The 27,565-nt window shown below is 37.0% G+C and overlaps 1 protein-coding gene across 1 annotated transcript in view; it reads left to right on the top strand.

Annotated features, from left to right (window-relative positions):
• The window catches only part of ARHGAP42 (Rho GTPase activating protein 42), a 143,780-nt gene that overhangs the window by 43,567 nt on the left and 72,648 nt on the right, over positions 1–27,565 (top strand). The window contains exon 3 of the mRNA XM_058018498.1: positions 5,332–5,393. Coding sequence (XP_057874481.1) covers positions 5,332–5,393 — 62 coding nt within the window. The remainder of the gene's footprint in view (positions 1–5,331; positions 5,394–27,565) is intronic.

Raw genomic sequence — 27,565 nt, 5'->3', positions numbered from 1 at the left:
TCACCACCACCTCACATATTTTCAATATGCCTTAAAGCCATAGAAAGAAGGATGGAAATTTTATTTGCTGTTGTGATTTGTTGAAAAACTGCTTGTCATGGCTGCAGTTAATACTAATCATTAAAAGCTCTGGAAATACAATTGTTAATTAATAACTATTTAGTAATGTATTTACTGTAATTTTAGATTTGGAAAAGAAAACTTCTTCTCTCAGCCTTCTTGGATCTTATATTTATTCTGCTTACTCACTGAAGTCTAGTAAACAAGTGTTAATCGTTAGAAAATTTCCTTATGGGCCATTGGTCTATCTTGAATTCTGTTTCAGTGATATATTATTTACAGGAACAAACTCCCCTGTAGACTTTAGCTACCGTTTGTGCTCAAGCATGAATTCAGGCCAGCTGTAGCAAGTCTGTGCTAGGTATGACCGGTTCTGGAGGATGTACTTGACTGACCTTCCTGCCAAAGAGTATTGGGAGCAATGTACAGCACAGTCCCAGCAGTTCCTCATTCAGATCAGGAGGACATAAGGAAATCTCTGACAGTCTTGCTCATTTTTGCCTTTCATACAGCAAGGTGTCATAAGAACATGTGACATATATCTGTACATATTATTTTTTCCATGCTTGCATTCACATATCTGAAGATGGTGGTGGTATCTGCTCATAATGCAAAAAATTCTTGTTTTGTGTACTTTAGAGTAATTAAAAATTGTCTGTGCATCATTTAAGACTGAATGTATAAATAGAAATTAAAGTCATAGTCCACAAAAAAGAACATTCAGTTATATTGTCTTCCACAGTAGCTTTTAATTTCTGTCTTGGGTTGAGCATTACCTTCCAAGCTTGGCTTTATGTCTTTCAGTTCAGTATTGGTCATGCAAAGCTATTATATGTGTCATACGCTTTGTCAGCCTTTTGTCATTAAATGTAGATGATGCCATATCTATTGCATGTGACATTTAGTGGTACAGTGTAGCGCTGTACTCAAATATTAAGCTGAGGTTGGTAGAGTAGCTTCAGTAATTTGCACAGACATGCTATTTTAAGGTGATACATTCTCTACACAAGTATATAGGAAAAACTTCATAAGATTTATTATGTGCATTTTTTTCCTCTGAACAACTGGGTTGATTTCAATGCAGTAAGCCAGATTCTATATCAAACCTCAGTTCCTTTTTAATTATGTGAATGTAGTTCTTTGTAGAGCTGTACCATGTGTTTGAAATGATAGGCGTATTGGAAAAAAAAAAGAATGTTATTGATTTGTTGATCTACACCATTAATGTTTAAGCTGCTGATACTGTTTGTTTGTTTCTTTATGAAGCAAATTAAGTAAGAGATTTTTAATTAAAAGTAAAGAGATTAGCTTTTTTTTTTTTTTTTTTGGTAAATAAAATAATGGGAGTGCTTTCTCCTGAACAAGGGAAATTTTGCAGCTCATTGTTGTTGAGCTGGGAACACTCCAGAGAGAGCAGCTGGCAACCTGTTGTGTTTGTGATGAATGAGACCACAAGTGTATATCTGGGTATATATTCATTGTTTCTACTTATTGGGCATTGCTTTTCACAGGCATCATTTCCATCATGATACCAAATGTATCTTACAAGTCCTTTTGAGTAGCCCTTAAAGAAAAAGCAGACTGTAACACTGTTGGGATTTTTAATATCCCCTAATAACTTAGAATAAAATGTTGAGTCAGCACTTCATTTTCCTTTAAATGGTCCACCAGTAACAATAATTATTTAAGAAAATAACTAAAAATTTATTTATATTTAATATGTTAGGCTGCATATTGTACTTCATATTTTTGGTGTTTTCAGAATTTATTTCTTATCAGCACATTCCCATGACATTTCCTCTTGCAAAATACTTGACTCTTCTTTCTCCCACCCCCTTTTGTATTTACAAAGTTCACTTCAATTCTTCTGTCTATTCTGATTAAAAAGAAGTAGATTGAAAAAAATATTTTAGCATTACTAAGAAAAGATTGTGAATCTGGTGTGTAATGCCCGAGTGTCCTGACAGACAGCGGGCTGCATCTGACACAGATGAGTCTGATTTCTAAATCTTCTGGTTTTCAACTGCACAAAAGGACCTCACATTATTATTGTTGAAATATCTGTTTGTTTCCTGTTGAGAGCTGTGAATCCAGAGTTAGGTGTCTGTGCCTTGTACTGAGATCCTGATGAGGGTGGTAGCTGTGGAAGGGAAGGACGCCCCTGCCTAGATCTCCAAGTGTAGATCTCCCCATGGGTGAATTGTCTGGGAGGCCTCACCCCCCTGAGTGACCTCTGCCCTCAGCATCCCTCTGTCTACTCAGCCCCAAACTGTGGGCTGCTGCCTCTCTGCAACCAGAGGGCTCTGTGGGAGAAGGGGGGAGAAAGAAGGAAAAGGGTACACTGGGAAAAGAGGAGCGAGGGCTCTCTTCCCTTCCCCCTTCCAGTGCAGCTTCCAGCACAGCCAGAGTTCTCTAAGGACAGACCCTGGATTTTAATGAGGTCACACTGAGTGGGGGCTGCATGGGAGGAAGGGTGTAATAACATGAAAGATCAGTGCTGCAGTAGTCAGGGCTATTGTAGGAGAGCTGGCATGGGTAAAGCCTTTCTCAATTAATGTGGTGGCATTACAAGAACAGAAGAACCATGGGGGTCACCAGAGATGTCCATGTTGCAGAACTCTCTGCTGGGTGTGCATCCTTCACTATGCTCTGAGCAACACAATGCACAAGTTCTCCCTGGGCAACTCCTGAGCTGGGGAAGGACATTCCATGGCTGGATGTAGGGATGGATGTGGATGTTGGGCAGCAGGCATCCGAGGTGTAGTCAGTTTTGATGCAAAGGTGTCTCTGCAATCAAAGTCTCATAAGATCAGAGGGATGGTTTGTCTTAGAGCTGCTGAAGAGTGTAGGTTCTGTGTTCTTAGTGAAACTGACCTTTGTAATTCCCCCAAAGGTGAGCCAATGGGGAGGAGAAGATGGAGAGAGTTTCTGAGTCCTTAGCCCAGGCACTGTACAGGTGACAGACTAGTACCTTTGTATTAGTGTTAAATATTGAGGAAAATATTGATTTGCACACTTAGGGAACATATGTTATGTGCTTTTTTCCTGTGGCCAACCTGAATTTATTTAAATCCTAATCAAATGTTTCAACTCTTAAACTAAAAATCTCTCTGGTTCAGCCTTGAAATTCAAAAGATGAATCAAAAGCTTCTCGTACTAGTTTTTGTTTCGGGTTTCTTTTACACTCCCCTTCTTCCTCCCCCCCACTCCTCCACATCCTCATAGTTTAGCCATGTCTAATTTTTTGTTTAGATTTTAGCATTTCATATTGGCTACATAGATATTCTTGAGTGTAAGACTCTACATATTCCTAGTGAGGTAATCAAAGGCTTCTCTTGCTAGTTTTTGTTTCAGGTTTCTTTTACACTCCCCTTCTTCCTCCCCCTGCAACTCCTCCACATCCTCATAGTTTAGCCATGTCTGTCTGGCTAATTGTTTATTTAGATTTTAGCATTTCATATTGGGTACTTAGAGGTTCTTGAGTGTAACACTCTACATATTCCTAGTCAGGTATAGCCAACCAGTTTATAATCCTATTTCTTTACCTGTTGTTTTTTGGTTTGGTTTGGGTTTTTTTCCCATGGGATATTATGAGCTGACTAAGAGATTGGGTTAATTCAGTGGATATCAAACTGAAAATCTTGATATCAACATAACTGACAAAATCTTCTGACACTTGTGTTCTCAGGGAAAAATATTAAAGGAAAGGACTCAAGTTCCAAGTAGATGGACGGTTCACTTACAGGTGTATTTGGACTAAACCAAGAACTCATAATGGGGAAAAAAGAATTTGTCAGCAAACATTGACTTAGAGGCCAAGATATGCAAGTGTAGCATCATAGTTACAAAAAAATTTAACTATGTAATTTCTTGCAGAAGAAATTGGAGCAAACAGCAAAGTGTTCTTCAACTGTAAAAGTTAGGAGAGAGAAAGGAGAATCCAAGGTCCAGATGGTATAAAGAATATAAATTATTTTGGAATGGTCCAAAAACTAAGTAACAGTTCATGAATGCAGACAAGGCAGCTAAGGCAAGCCAGATAATAGTTTCTTCTTAAAGGATCTATTCCAGTACTTTCTAGAAAATGTGCTTATTTCCTTGAATATTTTAGAGATGTTGAGAAGGGATAAAACCATATTATTGGAGACTAACACAAATAACATTTAAGAAGATGAAAAAATAACTAAGAGGTGGAGTTCCATTAAATACTGTCAGCGCTATATGTTCGTTAACTGTGAAGAATTTTTCAATCCTGTTCTTTTGAGAAAATCTGAGTTTTGTTTCCATGTTTGTTTTTACCTCTTTCAAAATGATTGTGATTGCCTCAAGTTTATTGTGAGAAACTGTATTTAGCAATTTGTATTCTGAGTTCAGAGCTTTAAACCACAACATGTAGCATCCTGTCACTGGTAGCAATTACTGCTAGTTGCATCAGGAGGAAGTGAAAACAGATCCTTAGCTCTCTCCTCATGATTGTTCTCTGGGATTGTCACTGATGGGATTGTGATGCCGAATCTAAGTAACCCCTGTGCCCTTGAGAAAGTAATACAAATGGAAAGAAATATTTTTCTAGACAGGTTTGCTTACATGAGAATGAAGTCTTAAGAGTTTTCAGAATGTTTTCCTTTTTCTTGCCCTCTTTTAGGGTTAATTCTTGTATTATGTTTCCATTGACTCTGCTTCAGCTCTTTGATTTCTATTTGAAAACAATTTTGAGCAAAGACTCTGTCACAGTTGTAACAGAATTCAAAGCTTATAAATCAATCATATGTTTGAGTCACCTGAAACCTTGTCCTTGTAAAACATAAAGCCAAAAAGCAGTTAAATCTAAACGCTTGGGATTTCTTCTAAAATGTTGAGTGTCAAATATTTACCCAAGTATTTTTAATAGTTCCTTCAAATACTTGTTCTCCCACCTTAGTGGGAGAAACTCAATTATTTTCTTTCTTCTCCTGGTATGCTAAAGTGAATTTTGTGGCTGAAAGCAGAATTCTTCTGTTTTGAGACTGATCTTTCCATGTTTCAGGAAATTCAGTTTGCCATATTCCATTAAAAAACCATGTTTAAAATATAGATGACTCTTAAGACTCAGGTTCTTTTTCTTTGCTCTTGACCTGCTGCCTGCTTCAGTCTATCTCGTTTAAGGCTACTGATTACATTGCAATGTAAGAGAAATATTTTATCAATGTAGCTTCAATCCAGATAATGGGCTCAGCTGGTCTTAAAATCTCATTTTAAGCAGAACATTCTTTTTCTTTGTTTTCCTTTCAGCCCAGTCATTGAAGGAGTTTGCTCGGCTCCTGATTGCTGTTGAAGAGGAGAGAAGACGACTGGTAAGTTTCCTTCCATTGGACCTCTCCTTGAGTAAAATAGTACACTTTTTTTCTATTCTCCCTAAAGTGATTTTTTTAAAAAATTTATTTCTGTAGTAGAGGTTAAGTACATCATAAGAATTATTTGGAATTCTTACACAAAGGCAGAAATGTACTAGCACAAACTACAGCAATTTTTATTAAACAGTTCAAGAAAAGACATTTGCATCAATTTAAAGTTGTTTTCTCTCTGTTTCCTACCTTCCTGCTCCCTGACCCAAAATAAGCTTTGAATCCTGGTGTACCTTTCCCTTCCTACAAATACAGATGGAGATCTGTATTTGTACTAAATGAAATACTCCTGAGTGTTTCTCAGTGCACTGAGTGCAGTGAATGTATGCTAGTAATGCAAGAATTTGAGAAGTAAGTGATTAGAAAAGAAAGTAAATTCATTACCTGAGAGAAACTCCTGTAGAATACACTACAGATTGGTCTGGTTAGAGTCATCCATTGATACGGTGTTCTTATGCCATTTGAATCTGTTGTTTGCTTTAATTTTTGTATTTCTATTCAAGTATAGCTTTGTTAAAGAAGTTTTAAGTGTATTTTTATGGAACTATTAAAAAAAAAATCCAGGTGAGTAATGAAGCTATTTTTGTTCTTCCTTGGGAGTAAGTCATGAATAAAGGAGTGAGCTAAGAATTGTGATCAGTAGGGGGATTTTTAAATGTTGTGAAAGTTTAACTCACTCTAATCCATCCAAAGATTATGTCTGTGCCGGTTTTCCTTTACTTAGAACATTGAGGTAAGGTTTTTATGACTCAGTTCAGAATTAATTTACTAATCCAGAAAAAAAAGATTATATAAATTTGCCTTAACCTAGAAGTAAATAGCCATAGAATTTCTGTCCCGCTATTTCTGTTTATATAAATATTTTAAATTAGCAAAGTCATAACATTTATTTAGTACAATTGCATAGCTAATATTACTTAAATGTATAAAAGTATAATTATTTTTTTACTTCATGCAAAACATTTTTTCCTGGGTAGCTGGGATAGTGAGGTGACTGTTCTGTACTTACCACCTTAAAAGTAGGTTAGCAGAACACTTATTAGTTCCTTAGTTAAACAGTGTTTCAAAATTGATAGCTTTCCATTTTAAGGTAAAGATTGTTATGAGCTAACTATTAGGAAAAAAAAGCAATGAATAGATGAGGGCTTTATTTTTCAAACTCATTAGTCTTTCACTATGTAAAAAAATTTCCTATTTTCTCTCATTTCTTTCCCCTCCTTTTCTTTTCCTCTCAGAGGAGTCACTACCATTTTCAGTTTTAGAAGTTTTTGGCCTCTCTTTGGTTTATAATTTGATCTTGCCTTATAATGTTTTTGTAAAAGATGTAGGAAGGCCTTTAGCATAAAAAAGGGAAAAAATTAATATTATTAAGTGAAAAAAGACTAGTCAGATGGAATAGTATGTTTTGTTCTGTATCAATATGATTTCCGTGGGAATGCATGGATAGTGTAGCTCAGTGTGGTAGGTTGGCCCTGTTTGGATTAGCAGTGCCCACCAAAGCTGCTGTGTCACTGCCCTCCTCATCTGGGCAGGGAAGAGATAATTTAAGGGAAGGTTCATGGGCTGAGATAAGGGCAGGGGGAGATGATCACTTGGCAATCAGTCATGAGCAAAACAGACTCAACTTGGGGAAATCTGTTTAATTTAATGGCAAATCAGAGTAGGGTAATAAGAAGCAAAACCCAAATCTTCAAGAAACTTCTTCTGCCCTTCCCTTCTTTTGAGGTTTTACTTTAATCCCAGTTCTCTACCTCCTCCCTGCCAGTGGCAGAGAAGGGCAGGGGATGAGGGCTGCACCTCCTTCCTCCCCATGGGGAGGACTCCTCACCCTCTTCTCTTGCTCCAGTATTGGTCCCTCCCTTGGGGGAGAATCTCCACAAACTTCTCCAACATGAGTCTTTCCCATGGCTGCAGTTCTTCGTGACCTGCTCCAGTGTGGGTCCTTTCCATAGGATTGAGTCCTCCTGGAACAGGCTGCTCCAGTGTGGGTCTTCATCTAAGGAGAAGCTGCTCTGGACAGGAAATTATTTGTATCCACCTTTTTGCTTAGGTTGGAATAACCTCATTCATTTCCCATTCTCTGTCCAGAATGAGAACATTGAGGACACACAGTTTTCATGGTAGTTATATTTGCATAAGAAAATTTATCAGACTTCGGATTTCTCTACGTTTAAAATGTTTGAGCTGCCTGTTAGTGGAATTTGTTTAATTATTACTGGATTAAAAGTATCACCTTTGTCAAAGATGTGGATTTTTTATTCCCCAGTTTCTTACTGCAGTTTTCTCCATGTCGTCATAGAATCCAGAGGTCCCTGTGAGGATCAGTGTGCCAAATAGAATCCTAGTATGAGGTCTTTCCTTGAGAAACTTGTAATTTAACTGTGGAATCTTGAAAGCACTTTTGCTTGCTTCTGAGGAAGTTTGGAGCATTATGCATCCGCTAAGATTTCTCTGCTGGAAGCACTTTAAGTCAGCCACTTTGCAGCTTAGTGACAATACTAAACAAGGTTCTCAGCTGATGGGAAAGCTTGAGACACGGCATGCAGGCCTTTAAGAATTTAATTTCCTTCTGCGTAAAGAGACAAAACATGCAAAAGTTATTTTTAAAAAGCTTGTTCTTTCTGACATTTTGTAGAAGGCTTGGAGAAAAACATCTAGGCAATGTTGTGGCTATTTTTGGATATACTTCATCATAGTACTTTCAACTTTCTTTTAATTCTTGTAGCATGTGGTAGTAAAAGACACTATTGTCTCAGTGAATGCAAGATGTATGAGAATATGGAGTGACAGATATTAATTTTGCATACCAGCTAATGACCTTGTTTCCCTGCCTTGAACTTTCTTTTGTTAAATTATGAGCATACATATAAGTGCATTAATCAGGTTAGAATATGAAAAGTATAAAAAAGTATATATTCATGTTACCAATTTATTTCCAATCTGATGCCTAATAAATTCTTCATAAGTCAAATTATATTTTTGTCTTACGGAACACAGTGTTGGAGTGCTTGTCCACTGATTGTATAAATGAAGTGTTTCCAGCGGTCACGGAAATAGTTTGAGAAGGTGTTTAGGAAATCTTCTCTCCTTCCTGCATAAAGACCCAGAAGAACCAGAAGTTTTTTTTTGTTCAGAAGAAGCTAATGAAACACGGCATTATGAATGGTATTGTTAGGAAAAACACTGAAGTATAAAGTCAAATGAAACTTCATGTCACAATCAATATTCTGTTTTGTAAGGCCTTGTGGCCATTATTACTGGCAGCAGTAATAATATGGTGATTATTGCAAGTCAGCTTCTTTTATCCTTGTCTTTTATTTCTTGATGCTAGAAAATTGAAGAGTAGTGAGAAAAAACAGAGGCCATGCACCACACATTTCCCCTTAAAAAGAAAATAAAGGAAAAATAACTCATAAGATAGCTTCTTTTATGATGTACAGCCTTAAGTTTTGATGAGGTCTGTCATTTTGTGGTGGTGTTAATTTAGTGATGCTGTTGGTAAATGGTGCATTAAAAAAATCCCAGCTAAACAGCACTACTCTTGGGCTTCACATGTACTGTAAATTGGATAAAAAGTCAGATTAGTCCCCACTGCATTTCCAATGATTTCAGCAGCAAGCCATCAGGGATGTCGAATAATGACCTCTATTTCCTAGTGTTTATTAGGGAACAATAGAGATGCTGTAATTTAATCCCATGTGAATGTTTGAATCTTTATCAAGGGAACTTACTTAAAATAATTTCCTTCCTCTTTCACTGAATTTGCATTCCTTCTGCTAAATAAGTGATATATTTTATTTTACAGATTCATATTTTATTTTTGCTTCCTATTAATTTTATATTGTTATTAAAATTAGTAACAGAAATTATCTGGGAGTAAAATAAAATGCTACTTCCTTTTCCTCTTGGAGGATTATTCTGTGTTGTCATCACTATAGATGAACTGGTTCATGCTACTGGTCCTAGAGATCCCCTATGAGTTTGAAGCATTGAATGAGTTCTCTTGAGTGTCAACGTTATCTTGCTGGAACTCCCTGATTATTTCTGAGAGCTTACTGAATCCAAGACTGAAATAGGCTCTTAATTCTTAAATTCCTTGCTATTTATCCAAGCCAAGTGTTTTGTTTTTTTTTTTTTTTTTGTTTTTTTTTTTTTGTTTTTTTTTTTTTTTTTTTTTTTGTTTTTTTTTTGTTTTTTTTTTGGGTTGTTGGCAGGTGATGAATGGCCCCAGAGCTTTTTCTCCCTGGCATCATGAATCAGTGAGATTCCTGACCAATATTAAATACTCCAGGGGAAATATAAAAATTCTGAAGTGGATAGTTTTGTACTATGCTTGATGAATATTTTTCTTTGTAAAGTCTGCTTTTTTTGTATCTAATAATCTTCATGCTTCAGACAGTATCTCATTTTTGTGGACTTTTTTTGTATTAACTGGATGTTCTCATTGTGGTTCTGTATTTGCCTTCACACAAGGGGTCTGATGCTATCTGCTTTCAGGGAAAGCATCAAAATATTCAGTTTCAAAAGCTGCACTTGAAGAAAAATAAATGAGTTGTTAAAACCAGCTATCCATGGAATGGTACATAAAATCAGATACTGAAGGGCACAGCATGTTATTGAACAGAATTAACCTTTTCCCTATAATGTGAAGTGCATTACAGATTCCATCAGAAGAGTAAGCAGACTCCTATCCACAGGGGCAGCTTATTTCTCAGTTTATACTGGGGAAAAATAGCATTGCCTGTACTAGCACCCTGAGACTGCAGAACAAACACCTTTTTTTGCGTAGTGTCTCTCAAATTTCAAAAAAATAGTGTTTGATGGTGTTTGGATATACTTGGTAACTGATTTCAGTGTTTTTCACCTCTCATGCAAGATTTGGCATTTAAATTAATCTCCTTGGTAGGAGTCTGCTGGGAAGAACACTGACAGCATATTATTGTAAGTGAAAGAAAATGCCACAAATAAAAAGACTTCTTTGAAGTTGCAACTGGTTTTTTTGTTCTTTATTTTTGTTGTTCCTTCTACTCCCTCTCCTCCCACCATGTTTGCTGTTTAAAATTAATTAAAAGCACCTGGGCTTAGAGAGTTTGAGTTTTTTTCTTCAACTTAAGATGGCTGTACATCCTATTGAGTCATTAAGGTATCATGGACTGTTTTGTTAACTAACTTCTTTGAAAAGACTTTCTGAATTTCTGCATCAAATTACTAATTTAGAAGTACCTCTTTGAGGTTTCTCTTGAAGTAGGATCAGTAAATCAGTAGTGAATTTTCAAATTTCTTATAAACATAATTTTTACGTACATTTATATATTTGTTTTTTCACCTTTTCTTCCTCCTATTTCATCCCAGATATATCAGAGAACATATTTGATATTCATTACAGAAAAATCCATGTCTTTAAGGTAAGGGAGGTTCTGCAAGATAGGAAAATACTGGTTTCAATGGTTTTGGAGGTTGGTTTTTTTTGTTTGTTTGGGGTTTTTTTTAACTACCAGCTTACTGTCCTTTGATGGGCTAAGTTTTAGAAATCATTAGGAAAATTACTGGAAACAAATGGCATGCTTTCACAAACCTTTTTGGGGAGCCCCCATTTTGAATACTTGCTATATGCACTTCTGGCCAGAAAGTATGGTGTAGACTACAAAAGATGCAGGGGAAGGCAACAAGGAAAGCTTAACACCCAGAGGGTGAGAATGAGAAGAGACTGCAAGGAGGTCTCTTTGATTAGCGTTAATTAAAACAAATTAGATCAACGTTATTTGGAGTCCTGTGATTCATTAATTGAAATTACACCTTTCAGCACACTTGAGCTAGTCCTCAGCAACAGGTTAACCCTTCAGCCCTTGACATCAGATTTTTCTTCCCTTTTTTTTTCCTTGCTGATACCATTGTCAGTCTTACTTTGTAAGGATAAGCAAGAAAAAACATTACAAAATTACTTGGAGACTCTTGCAGAAGCAAGAGTGTGCTCAGTAGCATTGCATGGTTTTCTGCTGTGTTTTAACTCTGGAATAACTGGAGGAAATGTGCTACACAGAATTTTATCTAATTAGCAGTTTGCAGAACCAGCTTTGCCTTAAATTTCAGTCAGCCTTGTGTTACCTCTTCATATTAATTGCGTGTCTGTCAAGTATAGACCTTTTGAGAAAAAGTCTTCCTGTTGTGCTGGTACAAATGTTTGTGTGTCTGTGTGGTGAACATAATTGGAGAAGTGATCCAGCTGGAAAAATAATTTCTCTCACACTAACTTTCTATTACTTCCTTCCCATAACTGCAGTGCACACAGGGAAAATGAAGACCTTCTATCCAGAAGATAGTAATTACTTCAATATAATTGCTATCAAAAATATACTAGAACTAGTACCTTCATTTCCCTACAGATGTTATGTCTGATCATTATAACTCCTATATGAAATCAGGAAGTGATAGGCATATTTCTGTCACGCAGACTTCCTAGAGAGCATGATTCTTTGGTGGGTTCTTGTTGGGCAAGAACTCTCAATGTAACTTTCCCCCTTGCCCTGTCTTGGGCTTGAAGGAATCCTGTTTGCTGTCTTTCTCTGCACCACTTAAGTATGAAAATACACATGTTCAGTGGATGTTTCTTAGCATTTGTGCTCAGTTAAAAAAAAAAACATAAAACAAACAGTAATAAAGGTAAACAGTTCATGTTCTGTTATCATTAAGGTAGTTTAACATATAACATCTGTATGTATTTCTGAACTTTTCTCAGATAAAGAATACATACTAGGCCAGACAATCTGGAGATAAAATTATGGGTGTTATTAGTACAGAGCATTAGCTGGCTTATCCAGATAGCACTGCATCATCTTCCATAATTGTACACTTAAACAGTCATCCTGAGACATTTGAGTATAATAATTTTTAACAGATCAAGCTGGTCTCAATAGAAAAAAATTGCAACTAGTCCCTCTCACATCCCTGTAACTCCATCCTCAGGAACTGAAAATACAGGTCCGTATTTTCATTAACTTTGCAGAAGGTACTTCCAGAATCACTGCGTTGTGACAGAACCATACTATTAATTCAGAATATGTTCAGAATTTTATGATCATGAAATCAACAGAGAACCTACTGTTCATGTTTTGCTCTCTGTTTCTTAGCAGCTTTCTCTCTACATTTTTCTTTTTCTTTTGAAAATGTGACTTATTTCCTGTTGATATGAGTGTCCAGAGTGCAGAACCAAATCATCTGCGGTGCCTTTTGCACCCTGTGCTCCTCAGCTTGGGCCTAGATAATTTCATTGCCTTTAAACCTACCTGTTGAAGAGGAAAGCAAATTGCTGGTTTTAGAGACAGTCTTTGCTGTTTTCCAAGATAGTTGTCATAGAGTTGATTTGTGACAAAAAGTTAGTTTCTTGCAGTAAGCAACTTTATAAAAGGTGTGAAAACATAGATCTCCCATGTTGATCTCTGTTGTTGTTTTGACTGGATAGTTGGCATCAAAGAGTGATCACTTGTCTGTCTTGATAGGGCTAAGAGGCTGTGAGTAAGACAGGAGAGTGGGAATAGGATAATTGTTCAAGGGGAAAGGAAAGGGGAACAGAGATAAGGGGATTTATAAGATTCATGTACATTCTTTACCATCTTACGTAAACAGTGTTCCAAGCCTTAGTAAGAAGGCTTTGGTAATTCAGTGTCCATATACTATTTGCTTTTCAGTCTTCTGCAGAGAATGCAAATAAAGAAAATCTTTTTTAGAAAATCTTTTTAAGAAACAAAGTGTGTTGCAGGAGATTAGTGTAATTAGTTGTTAGCAACTACAGTTTCTCCTGCTTTCTATATTCAAGGTGTGTGTATTTGTATTTGCCTCCATATGGATATACAATTAGAGAATGGTTTGGGTTGGAAGGGATCTTAAAGACCATACTCCAACTCCCTCTGCTATGGCAGGGAGGCCACCCACTAGACCAGGTTGCTCAAAGCCCCATCCAGCTTTTGACACTTCTGGGGGTAGGGCATCCACAATTTCTCTGGGCAACTTATGCCAATGTCTCACCACCCTCAAATTAAAGAATTTCTTCCCTATATTTAATCTAAGCCTGCCCTCTTTCAGTTTAAAGACATTCCCCCTTGTGCTGTTGCTACCTGTCCTTATAAAAGGTCTCTCTCCAGCTTTACCTTGCAGCATTTTTCAGTGAGAACATTCACAAAATGAGATTGCTTGCTATTTCCAGTTTTGAAGAATATCATGGAGAGAGATATGAAATGCTGTCTTCATTAAAAGTGCAGAATGAAAGGTTAGTTGGAAAGCTTCTTGCTACTTGTCGTTTTATAAATCCTAATTTGTTCTCAATTCATATATTTACTCCATGCAAGCATTTCACTGCATGTGATATTGCATTGCATAACAGCACTTCCCAAAGTTTTGAGAAGCATTCTGTGAGTAGCATGGCTGGAAGGAATTTATTTTAATGACATTTTAGTCTTCACAGAAATGTGGTAGTTGCAATTTTAGTTTGTAGATTCTTTTGCTTCCACCACAGTCACTAAGTGTCTTTTCAGATGATTGTTGACAGAGAAAAAAGGAAGAAAGATGTTTGCACTTTTAAATGACTATTTTAAGGGAGCATGAGTTCTAGATCAGCCAACCTTATAGCCTTTAAGTTTTTGCATTTATTTTCTGACTACAGAGGGAGGGAATGGAGCTGGTCATAGAAGAGGATATATGCTGTACCTATTACTAGCTTGTAATAATTTTTATGCTGCTATCTGACATGCTATTTTCTTATTTTTTTAATGGATTCTAAATTTATTTGCAATTCTCCTGGAGGTATGAAAAAGGTGCTTCATTCCTACAGACTTAATTTCAAAGTTTCCTTCATTTATTCTGATCTCTGGAATGAAACCGCTGTATTTGTTGTTCTTATGTAATGTCCTGGGAAATGTGATTAAAAACAGAAAACAGCAAAAGCACTTCATGTACCAAAGGGTGTGTAGAAACAAATATGCCTTTATTTAAACCAAACAAACACCAGCCAAACAAAGCCCCCACCTTTTCATAAGGAAGCAAAATATTCCCCCTTGAGCACTCTGTGTATTCTGCATGGGCTCATAGCTGTGTTACATACAAAGGTATTTTATATAAGTATTCTCTTTTAGGATGTTGTGTTAATATTTGCAGAATACTTCGGTTGCTTTTATTATACTTTTCAAATGTCTGCAGAGGCTTCAGTTACAGTTATCTTGAGAAGCTTTCTTAGATGTATCTCCCAGAGCAAGTGCTTTTGCTTTGTGCTAAGACTGAAACAGATTAACAGTTTTGTCTGTTTTTTGGCAGCCAGGCCAGTTTATTATGTACCCACTTCACAAAACTGACCTGGCTAAAAGCAAAACAAACAAGATATTTACTGGTTATTTTTCAACCATGTTGCAACAGACTGTTTCAGTGTAACAGCCGCAGAGGGCAGAAGAAGAAGTCAAAAATTGGACGAAGGAGCATTTCAAGATCAGCAAACTGCTTAAGCTAGCGTGACCACCCAAATAAATGACTACATATCTACTTCATGGTGCAATATTTGTTGCAGCCCTGCTATTACAAGTAGTTGTAGTCAGAGAAAGATATTATTTTTCCAGTGTTTAAAGGAAATTAGAGTTGAAATCTGGAAGCCATGGTGCCATGGTCCTGAGGGAAGATTTGAAGTATGGGGCCACAGAGTCTGGTAGCCTTAAGGATTAAAATATTGTGAGAGTTACTTCTTTGGATAGCTGTTCTTTAGTAAAAGCTACTTTTCAAACAATATTGAGTTATGTTTCCTTTCTGGGTTAAGTGGAGGTAGCCCATCCACCTTGGCCAAAATCATTAAAGTTTTGGCCCAGTTTGTTGTCATGGAGTTGATGTGAAATTCCCCCTGGAGTCCAGTGTGACAGTCAGTAGGGAGTGGGCCATGGTGAGCCAAAGCCTGCAGGGGGGTCTGGAATTGCCCTGAGCCTCCCCCGGTGCCAGGCCCTGGGCTGGGGCCAGCGCGGAGCTGTGAGGTGGCTGCAGGCAGGGCCAGCCCAGGCCGGCCCGTCCGGCTCCGCTCCTGGGCACGTCCCGTCAGTCCTGCCAGCACTGCCCTGCAGCTGCTGCCAGACTGCCCCAGCATCCCCCCACTGTGTCTAAAGGCCATTTTTCACCAGGGATACTACTGAGGAGTCAGGGGAGCTGCTTGATAGGGCGAGACCATCCATAATTCCCACACTGAGGCAAAGGGTGACTCGGTTTCCCTGATGGGCATCCAGCAGGACCACAGGGAAGTGCGGCCTCTGCAGCTGAGCCCATGTAGCAATACACAATCTTAGTAGAGTCACAGTTTGCAGAAACCAGACTAGCCCTTTGTCTCTCCTAGGATGCCTCTTACACTATATTGAGACCTTTCTACAAGCTAGATGAGAGCTTTCTAAGTTGACTTATTTTGTTAGTTGTATTTGCATGAGAGCAGAAAAAAAGGCCAAAAAAATCTGAATCTGGTACGATTTTTAGATCTTTTGCTCTAAATATCTTGTCATGGCATATGTCATGACATGTCCTGTACTCTTTTCTTAATTCTGTCGTCTGTTCCCGACATACTCATTTTGAATTTTCACCACTGACAACTGCCAGAACCTTCTAATTTATGATTATTCAGCATTTGAGCCTTAAATAACATATGGACATTCTTCAGTGTGTCAGCTACCAGTAAAACTTAGTATGCCAATAGCAAGGAGAAATGGAAAGGTTTTCTATGGATCCTATATCTAAAGCTCCCTTACCTCTTAGTAGTTTGTAGCTGTGGCCAACCTACAGTTTTTCAGAATATATCTTAAATTTTCATGCACGTGCTTTTGTTTCCTGAAAGGATACATACTTCCAGTTTCAACATTAACAGTTCCTGGGCATAGTACCATTACAAACAGCTAAGCTGATTTTGGCTTTATGCCTGGCTGTGTCCATTCACAAAGTAGTTGTTAAAGCAAAATACAACTTCTAATTACATTAATCTCTGAGTAGCTAATTTCCTCAGCACCAACTTCTTCTTCTTGGTTTTTTTTTTTTTTGGTTTTTTTTTTTAACAATGCTTTTTGAGGTTTGATTTTGTTGGTACTGAAGAGATAACAAATAGTAGATAGAAAAACCATGGCAATATCCAAACTATGAAGAATGTGTCACAGAAGCAAAGCATTGAAATGTCAGACCGCCTTTCTCAGTGTTTTATTTCACAGCAGCTGTGCAATATAATGCAAAGTGATTCCTAATAGTAACAGATTGTAGACCTATTAACCCCACTTGTGCAGTTAGTGGCATTGACCTGTCAAGACCTTCAGTGTGCAAATTAATTTTCATACTGGAAGGCAGCACATGATGATCACAAATAGTGCAGGGCCTGCTGTAAACCAGCCCAACTTCGCCTGGCTCTTGAATTCTCACCTTCACTAAGAGCAGCAGACAGGTATTATGTGACTGCTTACATAGCTGCTTAGTCTCCATAGCCATCACTTAGTCACAGATAAGGCATTTTTTCTTCATGTAAAAGTGATTGCATTGATTGCTAAAAGAGTAAGTAGGTAGATCTATACATCAGACCCCTTTCAGTTTGAACTGTTCATCTTCTCAAGCTCTCATTCTGATTTTAAATTTTTATTTCTTTATCTGCGAAGTGTGAATGCTGCTTACATCATCTAGCTAAGAAGAGACAGTCATCTGACAGGAAGAATTTGGGAGAGAAGTTAGACTGAATGACAGGAAAACTTCCTCATGATGAGCTGCATTGTGAAATACTTTACCAAAAGAAATAGACTTTGCCATGGAAAGTGTCTAAGGCACAAACTGAGATTAGGCCAAGTGTTGGAAAATGTAATGTAGAAACAGAGTAAGTATTTTATATTGCTCAGTGACCATGCATCCCTCAGCCTGGAGCATCATTAATCAGATTGTCATCAAGTACCTTTCAGTAAGGTATTTCAAAGGTGCCCATCATGGTAATGGGCTAAGAGTATGGTGTATTTCTTAAAAAGACTTCCATACTCTTTTTTGAGGTAAGGGTTATGGGGAAAATGGGAAACAGGCGAAAGTTCGACAACATCTAACAAATCTGATTTTCTAGTTGAATTTAAGAGTAACATCCTCACCCGTGACGTTTGTCCCAAGAGCATTTTGCGCGAGGCTCTAAATCAGTTGATTTCGGTATTTTGGAGCATAAATTTCTATGGAGAGTTCGGTAGCTGACCAATTTTATTGCTTGTTTGTTTGAAGAAAATTAGAGCCACTGTGTCAAATATAACCATTACTGGCAATTTGAAAATTTTATTGATATTCTCTGACAGATTCTGCATGATGAAAAATTTAAAAGAAAATCCTAGCTGCAGTAAACATTCCTGACAACATCTTGGCTTCCATGTTGGGTTAGCCATTTGGTTATTTTTATGTCTGCTAAACTTCCATTTTTTTTATTTATTTATTTGTTTCAAACTTTAAATGTTGAGGTGTTTGTTCTTACTTCGGACTCAGAAGCTGTTGCTTATGACATCCAGGCAATCAAACTCTTGATCTCTTAAGTCTGTTGCTAAAGAACATCTTGTCTATGTGCTTTAATGTGTCCAGCTTCAGTCTAGGAAGAAGGAACCTGCACTCTGACTCTGTTTTTTTTTAAGGAAAGAATATTTAAAGGCAGTTTCAGGAATTCTGACAAATAAAGCTTGTCAAAATAAATGTTGGGATGACGGCTGCTCAACATCCCTTAAGGAATAATCTGCACTAATTAAATAACATTGGTTTTACTTTTCATGGCAAGTTAGGAAGTTCTTACTTTGATAAGTGAAATGTTTATTATTGATTTCCAACTTTCCCTTCACATCCTAATGGACCTCACAAGGAGGCCTGTTCAGGGTACATTCACTCCACTCTGGAGATGTTTTGTTGACATCTGCACAGTGAGGGAAACAGGCCTGGCTGCAAAATTTACAGATCAGGATTTGGAAAAGCAAAGAGACAAAATAATAAACATATGGAACTGATTTGGGGTAACTGTTAAATAGGTCTACAGCCAGATTAAAAATGTCTTGGAAAATTTAAAATAAACTTTTTGTAGAGTAAAGCTTTTTGCTTATTTGCTAGGATTTATTTTAATCAGATAATTTCTGTAAATGTTAATGTATTGAACAAAAAAGTTTAAAAAGCCACACAACTCTCCACATAAGCAGATCTTCCTTCACTTCTGCACTTCTTAAGTTGAAGTTTTTCCCCTATAGAAAAATATTTGGTTTTGTTTTGTTTACTCATTGTTTATGGGAAAAATTGTTCCATGTGATAAATGTTTAAGAAGGTAAAGTTACTTGTAACATCCTAAAATATCTATATTTAGCAGAGTACTCACTAGAATAACATACTGTTAAAAATATTGTGAAGTGTGCTATACTTAAATTCTGGATCAGTTTTTTTCTTAATTAGTTCTGTGCTCCAATTATGCTGTTTCCTGTGTTTATGTAGCCATTTCCCACTTGATAATATGTAATGTAAACATTCAAGCTGAGAAATTTTTTTGTTTGTTTGGACAGCCAAAAAGGGGGGTAAAACCAGAAAAATTTTCTTCTGCTGCCTATCTGAAACTACATTCTCAAGCTCTTTTCCTTTCTGTATGATTTGAACTCTCAGCCTAGTCAAGAGACATGCACTGTTTGTATTAATGGTAGTGATAAAAAGATAAATGCCTAGACTTGCAAGTACACTACCGAACTGTTTTTCCTTCAGTGTAATGGTGTTTGTGGCTGCTTTGTCTTTTATTCAGTTTTTGCTGAGTTACAGTCCATGGAGTAAGCTGTAAAAAGAAATGGTATCTCTTACTGGATGATTAGCTACCTACCATGACCATATCCGCTGCTGATTTATGTCTTCTAAATATTTTCAGGGGGTTGCTAAAGAAAAAAGGTACAAACAAGCCCAACTGTTGTTTTGGTGTGTTTTTGTGGGTTTTTATTTATTTGTTCTTGCTTGGTTGGTTGGTTGGTTGGTTGGTTGGTTGGTTATTTTGGGTTTTTTTCCCTTTCATTTATCACCAGGTAGATTTTTCCTCCAAAAGGAGGAAACCTCTAGCTTCAGTCATCTTTGTAATTGTGCCTATATCAGAAAAAGTTAAATGCATTCTTTAACACTTTATAAAATGTTCCTATCTATGTAGAAAATTATTTTGCTGTTGCAACTGAGCAGTAAGTCTAAGAGACAGGAGAAGCTGCAAGTGAGAGGAGGCAGAATGGGTACATTACAGTTTCCAGCTCAAGTTGTTAGTTTAAATGAATGTTAGTGCCAGCAGTGACAGAAACCCCACTGAGCTCTTGCCCACTGAAGGAGAAACATTGGAAGATGGTACCCAAAGAAATCAAGTCTTTGAAGTGTGTCCTTGTACAATGGAGGAGTAGGTGGCATGCGTGGTCTTTGTTATGTGAAAGGATTTTGAGGCAAAAGAAAGAAATGAAGGCACAGGAGGAGATAAAAAATGGAACCGGTGTACAGCAAATTTATCCCAAATATTATCTTCTACCGGGCTTTTGCAATAAATTGCAAGGTATAAAAGTCAGTAGGGTCTTTCCCCTTTCCTTTTTAATTTACTGGCCACTGTTTTCTCTTAATCCATCAAAAACCTCTGTAGGGGCAAGATGCATTTTTCACATAAATGAAAAATACTGGAGCACATGCCTTGATGTACAATGCTTCCGCATTTGAATTTTACCTTACAGTGGTCAATGCATGTAGTGTGTGCGTACTGGTAGGTAATCAAGTTCTCTGTAGCATCTACCACTGCTCTTGCTCTTTTGGGAAGTTGCTGGGTGTCATTGTGCTTGGTGCCTGCTCAGGAAAATGTGTTTGGTTGTGGCTAACATTGCATTAGAGTAAGTCAGTCTGCTTAAACCCACACATTGAGGAAATGAGTGATTGAAGCCATTTGGCTTCTGATTTCTGAACACACTGAAGATGAGGCACTTCTTATGACATTGTCTTAGGACTTTTATAGTCAATACCTAGAACAGGAATTTTTCTTAATATATTCATGTGAGAGTTTTCTAGTAGATCAAAACATCTTAGTCTGATTATAAACGTATTTTACCTTCAGATTGGCCAAGTTTTTTCTGTTTTCAAGTGATCTCTTTCTTCTGTGTGTTTAATGTAACAGTATTGGTGTCCCTCATCCCAACTGATCAAATATAAACATCTTGCCCTTCAAATTTTTGACACTGACTCCTTGTAGCTGAGCTGAATGAATGATGGCAAGTCAGTCCTTCAGTAGGCACTGCTCGGGCACATTTGGTATTTTCATAATGAATTCAGGTGTCCCAGTTTTGGTATTAGTTTTGAATGCTAGGAATCTTGAATTCTGCTTTTTGCCTTTAGCATACAGCAGGAGCTATGTTATTTACAAGAAGGGCAGCCCATGCTGTATGAACCCTCCAGCTGTATAAGATTACTAAATCATGGAGCTAGGGCTGTAGCTTGTCATGTTTGTTCAAAACTCGGTGTTTAGAACTGTGCTATTAAAATTGATCTAGGTACCCTATTTTAGATGTGCAACTGTGGCCTGAAACATGAATTAAGGATCGCTTAATAAAGGTAATGTTACAGAGGACACAGTCTCAAGTTGCGTCAAGGTAGATGTAAGTTAGAAGTAAGAAGGAAATACTTCACAGAAAGAGTGGTCAGAAACTGGAATCATTTACCCAGTGAGGTGGTGGAGGCATCATCCCTTGAAGAATTCAAAAAAAGACTGGATGTGGCACTTGCTGCCATGATCTAGTTGAACAGTTAGAACATCGGCTGGACTAGATGATCTTATAGGTCTCTTCCAGTCTTGAAAATTCTGTGATTCTGTGATTCTGTGAATTTAGTTTACAACTCTGTTGATCTATAAATTGCTTGAGATATGACATTCATTGTTTTCAGATTGGTTCAGTAGTGCTATCAGTAGTAAAGCTTAAATATTTTATGCTGTCACTAAGGTAGTAATCCTCTCAATACCTGCAGAGTTTTCTGAGCAACCCTAAATAATTCCGATACTTTCCTACACATAACCGCTACATTTAAGAATCACCAGCACCTTAAATTTTGCTCAGAAGCTAACAGTGTAAAAAGGATTTGAGCATTAATACTCCTTGCATAATTCTGTCAGCTTTCACATACTGTCTCCCAGAGCACATTGCAGAACCTTGCCAGGAGTTGAGAAGGTCTGTGAGTTGGTAGAGAAGGACATCCTAGGCTTCGCTATCAGGATGATACATGCATGGACGTTACAAGTTTATTCCTCTGTTGCTGTTGAAGTGTCCTGCTGTTGAGCAGCTGCTCAGACAGTAGGACCAGCAGGCTGGGACTGCCTTGTGCAGACTCTGCTAGCAAAGTACTTTTCCTTGCATGCACTTCAGCAAAGCAAATTTCAAGCAGCACTTCCCTCCAAACTTTTATTGCTAATGAGGGCCCTTTATTCAAATCCATTTCTTGGCAAGGTACATTGTGGGGGAAATGAAGTCAATTTTGTTAAAAGTTTCTGTGGGAGGGCAACAGCAGCATTGTTAAACCCATGCCTGGACAATTCCCTTGGTATCGTTCTTTGCATCTGAATTTCCCCATGAAGCCTAATTTACAACATGCCAGTATTTACATCTTTATTCAGTACTTGTAATACTTGATACAGAGTTTGACATTTGGAATAGTCTTGACACATGAGAAGAGCTGTGGAATTGCTTTTGTTATTTTATTCAGGCTAGCAAAGGGAAGGACAGAAATTAAAATTTAAAATCAATAATTTTTGTATGATATTAATGTTTGAATTTTTACCCTTACCACTTCAACTACATTATAAAGAGTAACTTTTCTGAGTTTGTTTGGGCTCCTTTTGTACACAGATGTTTCTTCTGTTCTTCTTCTATCCAATGTTCCAACAAACATAGGACTCCTTTGCCATTTTGTGTGATGTGAGAGGGAGATGACAGACAAGTTACGTGCTTGCTCTGAATGCTTTAAAATCTGATTTCCTTAAATTTAAAACATGTAAGTAGTGTGTGTTTATTAATGGTCATAAAACTAGCCAAGCCCTTTAATAATTCAGGTGAATTTTTTTGTCTTGATACTGACCTTTGGCCAATTTCTTGAGATTATTATGAAATACTAGCACACTCTCCTTTTTATTTCTCTTATCAACTGCTGTTATTCATTTGTCCATTTCCATGTTTGTCTTCTGAATACTTTGTGTTGCTTTTCCAGAAGGCTGTTTGCCTTTACATTGATATTATTTGTGGATCATAGCATCTAAAAGTATTTATGCAATTTTTTATTTAATCTTTTATTTTAAAAGATGCTATAAATGTAAACTTTTTGTATAGTTATTTTATTAAGAAATGAATAAATTTTAAGTGTCTGGTAAAAATTTAAAGACATTTTTGAAGGTTACCATCACATGGTTTTCCTATTGTTATCTAAGTTTATAAGAGTCTGTTAAATATGATGGTAACAGGAAAAGATCCAGTTTGGTCTTATTTGTGTCAAATAATTGAGGTATTTAACTTGTCTCTTCATTCACGTACCTAAAGAAAATTAAATCTAGCAGTCTTTTGAGATTTGAAGTAAAATAAAGAATTATGAGAAAAGAGAATATCTGACTTTTTACATGAACATATATGTGGAATGTGACTATTTTCATTAATCCATGTTTGCTTAAGACTTTGTTTTGTGCATCTTGAAGATATAAACCAGAATTAACATAAAGGTATATGTAGCAATTTCACTTCAGCAGTTCCCAATGCCTGAAAGGCATCTAATATTCCCCCTCAAACACATCTGCTTTCTGTAGGCAGATGACATTGTACTATATGCTGTAAATAATTTTTAAGGCTGTCCATAAAAAGTATTAGACATCTCATTGCCTCTGTGTTATCAGAGGCAGTTTGCTCACTGGGCATGTGACAGGTTTGTAGCCTCTGACTTTACTCCTGCTTGGAGTGATTGATAATATAGGTCTACTGCACACTCTTAACTCAGAAGGAAAATTTGAGCATCAGCTTTTAAAATGTGAAGTAGATTTGGTTTGCCAAACTAAAACATTTAGTGGAGGATGATTATAAATACAATATCTGTCCACATACAAATGGTAGGAATTGAGTAGCTTCTTCTTGGTGCTGTTTAAAGTCATGCTTGAAGTATTTGTGGTCCAACAATGCCCAAGAATCTTGTGTTTATGACCAAAACGAATTAGCATGCAAACATTAAAACTTAACTGCTGTAAAATAACAACAGTTCTGGGAGTTTAAATATAATGATATTTTCTCTTCATAAGGCTAGAAAGATGTATTAAGCTTACTGCAAATTCTCAAATGGTGAATTTAAAACAGATGGAATGAATATTTAGCTTTTCCCTCCAGAGAAATCACAGACAATGAATAAATTAGGTGAACAAGATAATTAAAAGGAAGTAACATTAAAAAGAAGTATTAAATGGATGTGTTGTTAATATACTTTCTCTAAACATGCCAAACACCATTTTTGCATCTTTAAAAACTTTTAATGTATGGAAATCTTGTTGCAACCTTTACTTTCTTTTGCCTGCAGTGATAAGTCCAGTCATAGATAACCTGCCTTATTATGCAAAACAGGAACTATTGAGATGCATTTGAAACTTGCTGCTGTAAATTCATGGTGCAAGTATTCTCATCTAAGTTCATTTTTACCCTTCTTTCCGTGTCTTGTCACTCAGTGAGCAATATCTGCGGAGTCCAGTCTTGCAGTCATTGAGAATTGTTTCTTATGGCTGTCGTTCATGAAGAGATGAACAAACCACTAAGAAAAAATAATTGTAAGATGCTTGAAGTCATTTGGATGACATGTTTCATCTTGTAAACTTCTGTTACATATTTGTTCCCTTGGGAATTTCTGGTGTGCTTCTATAAGATATTGCCAGTGGATAGCATAAAATGGTTTTGGAGCAGCACTGAGTGACTAGAGTCAGATGGCAGGAACTTTTGGGTTCTGATGATCCAGTTTTTTCTGTTGATTTCCATGCTTATCTTCAGTGACCTCCCTGTATGAGCGCTGTCTTGGTCAGACTCCAATTAGCTGCCACATTCCAGAGTCAGCTGGTGAATCTGGCATCTTAGTACCTGTGAATGACAGAAAATGTGAATAGTGGAGGCAGCATCCTGCCAGAGGATGGAGGGCAGAATGGTTATTTCTGAGGCTGAATGATGTCCCGTCTCTAAGAGAAGTGATATGCAAGGACCAATTTGAATTTTGACAGAAGAAAATAGCCTAGATCAGGTGTGAAGTTCTGATTATGTACCTGTTCCAGCATTGCACATGTAATCAGTTGGTGATAAATGTAATAACTATGCTAGAAATTAATTAAATAAAAGGAAATCAGGAGGCGTAAAAATATTGCTTCATGTTGGAATTAGACTAAGCCATATTTTGTATGACCTAATATAATAAAATCTAACTCATGTGATCCCTATTTACCATGATGATAGAGTTAAAATTTGACTGTTTTTTCTTTTAACTCTGAAGCAAGTGGTTTGTTACACTATTTCATTGGTCGCTTAGTTAATTTATTCTTTATCTATTTGGGTGTGTGGCTACATTTGTAGTTCATCTGTTTGGTTATATTAGAAGTGCCATATACCTTTGTAAGTGTAGCTTCAGACTGTGAAGTTAATGTGACAGTAACCTTTACTGAATCCTGGAATGTCTGTAATGTTTTTTGCTGTCTTGTTGAATCCAGCTGCTTCTGCGGAATGAAAAGCAAATCTTGCCCAGTCCCATATTTCTTCGGTTTATCACAGAAAACTTTAAATGGGTTTGCAATATCTCTGAGGGAAAGCAGACTTCAAGCCCAGTAGCCCAGATGTTCATTTGCTTTCTTTTGGAAACTTCTAAATACTGTTGTATTAAGTTTTTATACATCTACACAGAGTTACCTTTATGTAAGCAGATTAGCAAACTTGAATTTGATTGCAAACAGCCTCACAATTTCATGATGTGATGTATCTTGTCTGAATGGATCACAGGCATCCTATGCTTATTTCTCCTCATTGTTTGGGAAGGGAAGCTTATGTGGCTGTATCCACAGAGACAATGGGTATCTAATGTTGAGTGACTGAGTTAATTGCTCGGTAAGTCGTTGAGCCTTTTGTGTTGGTATTGTTAATGTCCTCTGTCAGATCTTGCTGTTGGCAGTGCATGAACTGATTTATTAGGGGACACCTGAAGTTCCGTATTTTGTGTGATAGCTGTTACTTCAACTCAAAAATACATTTTCTCTTTCTCTATTTTCTTAATGCTAAGCCTTAGAGTTGATACTTCTCTGTTGTTCCTTGGCCCTAAAGCAAGTTAACCAATGTTAGTATAGCATGGTCTTAAAGACCCAGGCTTTCAGGGTCATTCATAAGGCTTGGCTTCCTGGGAGGAAGAAGGGAACTTCTGCTCCACAGCCATTTCAGACACGAAGAATATTGGTGCCTCCTTCCAAGAGAATCAAGTTACTGTTTTAATGAAAGGTTGTAGTGGACCTTGGGATCTCTGAGTGCTAAAGTACCATACATATTGTCTTTTGCCTTAATGACTGAGCTACTAGAAAAAGGTAAGATGCTTGAGGGTGATTGCTGTAGGTACTTGCTATGTTGTACCTTCATTTAAGATAGCAGAGGTCATCATAACCCTGTTTAGGAACATGTGGAAACAGCCCAGAAATCATATGCCTCAACTATGAGACTGCTGGGGTATAAAGTTAGTGAAATGTGGCTTATATAAACACTTCATTCATGTGCTGATGTAATGAAAGCATTTTAAACTTAATTCTTTTTAATTACATACTGTGCATAGTAGGATAGTGGGTAGTTAAAAATATCAAAGAAAAAGAAGGTAGTACAAGGGAGTATTTCCAAAATAGTGTCAACTCACTCATTTCTGCTAATGAGCTCCCAAAATATATTGTTTACAAACTGTAACTATTTTCTTCCTTGGCTGATATTTGGGAAGAGCAGAGGAAACTGTTGGGACAGAGAGAGACCCTGAGAAGACCTCCTGGTATTTGATATTCTCCCCAGCTTACAAGATAAAGTTGCATCTGGTTAAGGATCACAAATAGTCTCAGTACTCACTAGTACTTCCAAATCTAGTTTGTCCACTCACCAATAATTAGATGTTCTGATAGAAAAATGTATCAGGAGGCCTTCATTTACCAAGACCTCTGCCAAGTAATTGCAAAGTCAAGATACACAAGACCCTGCAGATTGGCTGAGTTGGTCAGAGCTTGGTGCTTATACCACCAAGGTTGTGGATTCAGTCCCTGGATGGGCCATTCTCTTAAGATTTGGACTTGATAATCGTTGTGACTCCCTTCTGACTCAGAATATCAGTGATCTGAAATTATGTTTGCAATGTTAATTTTAAAATAGTATATCTATATATCATATTTTGCTGTGTATATTTACACTGCATATCATTGTGTACTTTTTAGAATATCAATGTTATGTGCAAAAAGAAGATGGTAAATCTGAGTCAGATTCATGAAGACTGACTTTTTTGAAGGTTGGCTGCTTTTTTATCTGCTTGGTCTGTAATCAGTCAAAAGGAAAAAGCTTCTGAGGACACGTAACATCTGAAATTCTTCAGTTGTTCTTCAGGTGAATTCTGTTCTTCCTCTAATGTTTTGTGAGGAGTCCATAAGGAGACTGGCCTTTCAATGCTAAAGGCAGCCTTTCTCATGTGTAATTTTTTATTCTATTAAAAAACAATCACTTCAGGTTTGACACTACAGTAATGCATTTTTAAACATAAACTATGCAATATAGGAAATCGAAGTTCACTTGAAAATACTGAGGAAAAAATCTGATCTAGTGGAAAGTATTGCTGCCTGTGACAGGGGGTGGAACCTGATGACCTTTAAGGTCCCTTCCAACCCGAACCATTCTTTGATTCATGTGTATAACTGCTCCCAGCCTTGGCTAGTATGTGATTTATAAGCATCCCTTGTGGCAATGTATTAATACCACTTGATACAGCTTTAGGTTTTGGTAAGAAGCTGAATGTTGCATTGCACATTGCATATGGAAGTGTCCAGCCTATGTTATTAATTGTCTGTAGTTAAAACTTCATAGTCTTCTCAATCT

The sequence above is a fragment of the Melospiza georgiana genome, chromosome 2 (genome assembly GCF_028018845.1).
Source record: "Melospiza georgiana isolate bMelGeo1 chromosome 2, bMelGeo1.pri, whole genome shotgun sequence".
Lineage (NCBI taxonomy): Eukaryota > Metazoa > Chordata > Aves > Passeriformes > Passerellidae > Melospiza > Melospiza georgiana.
Note: the sequence above shows the minus strand (reverse complement) of the source record. Positions and strands in the feature narration are given on the sequence as shown.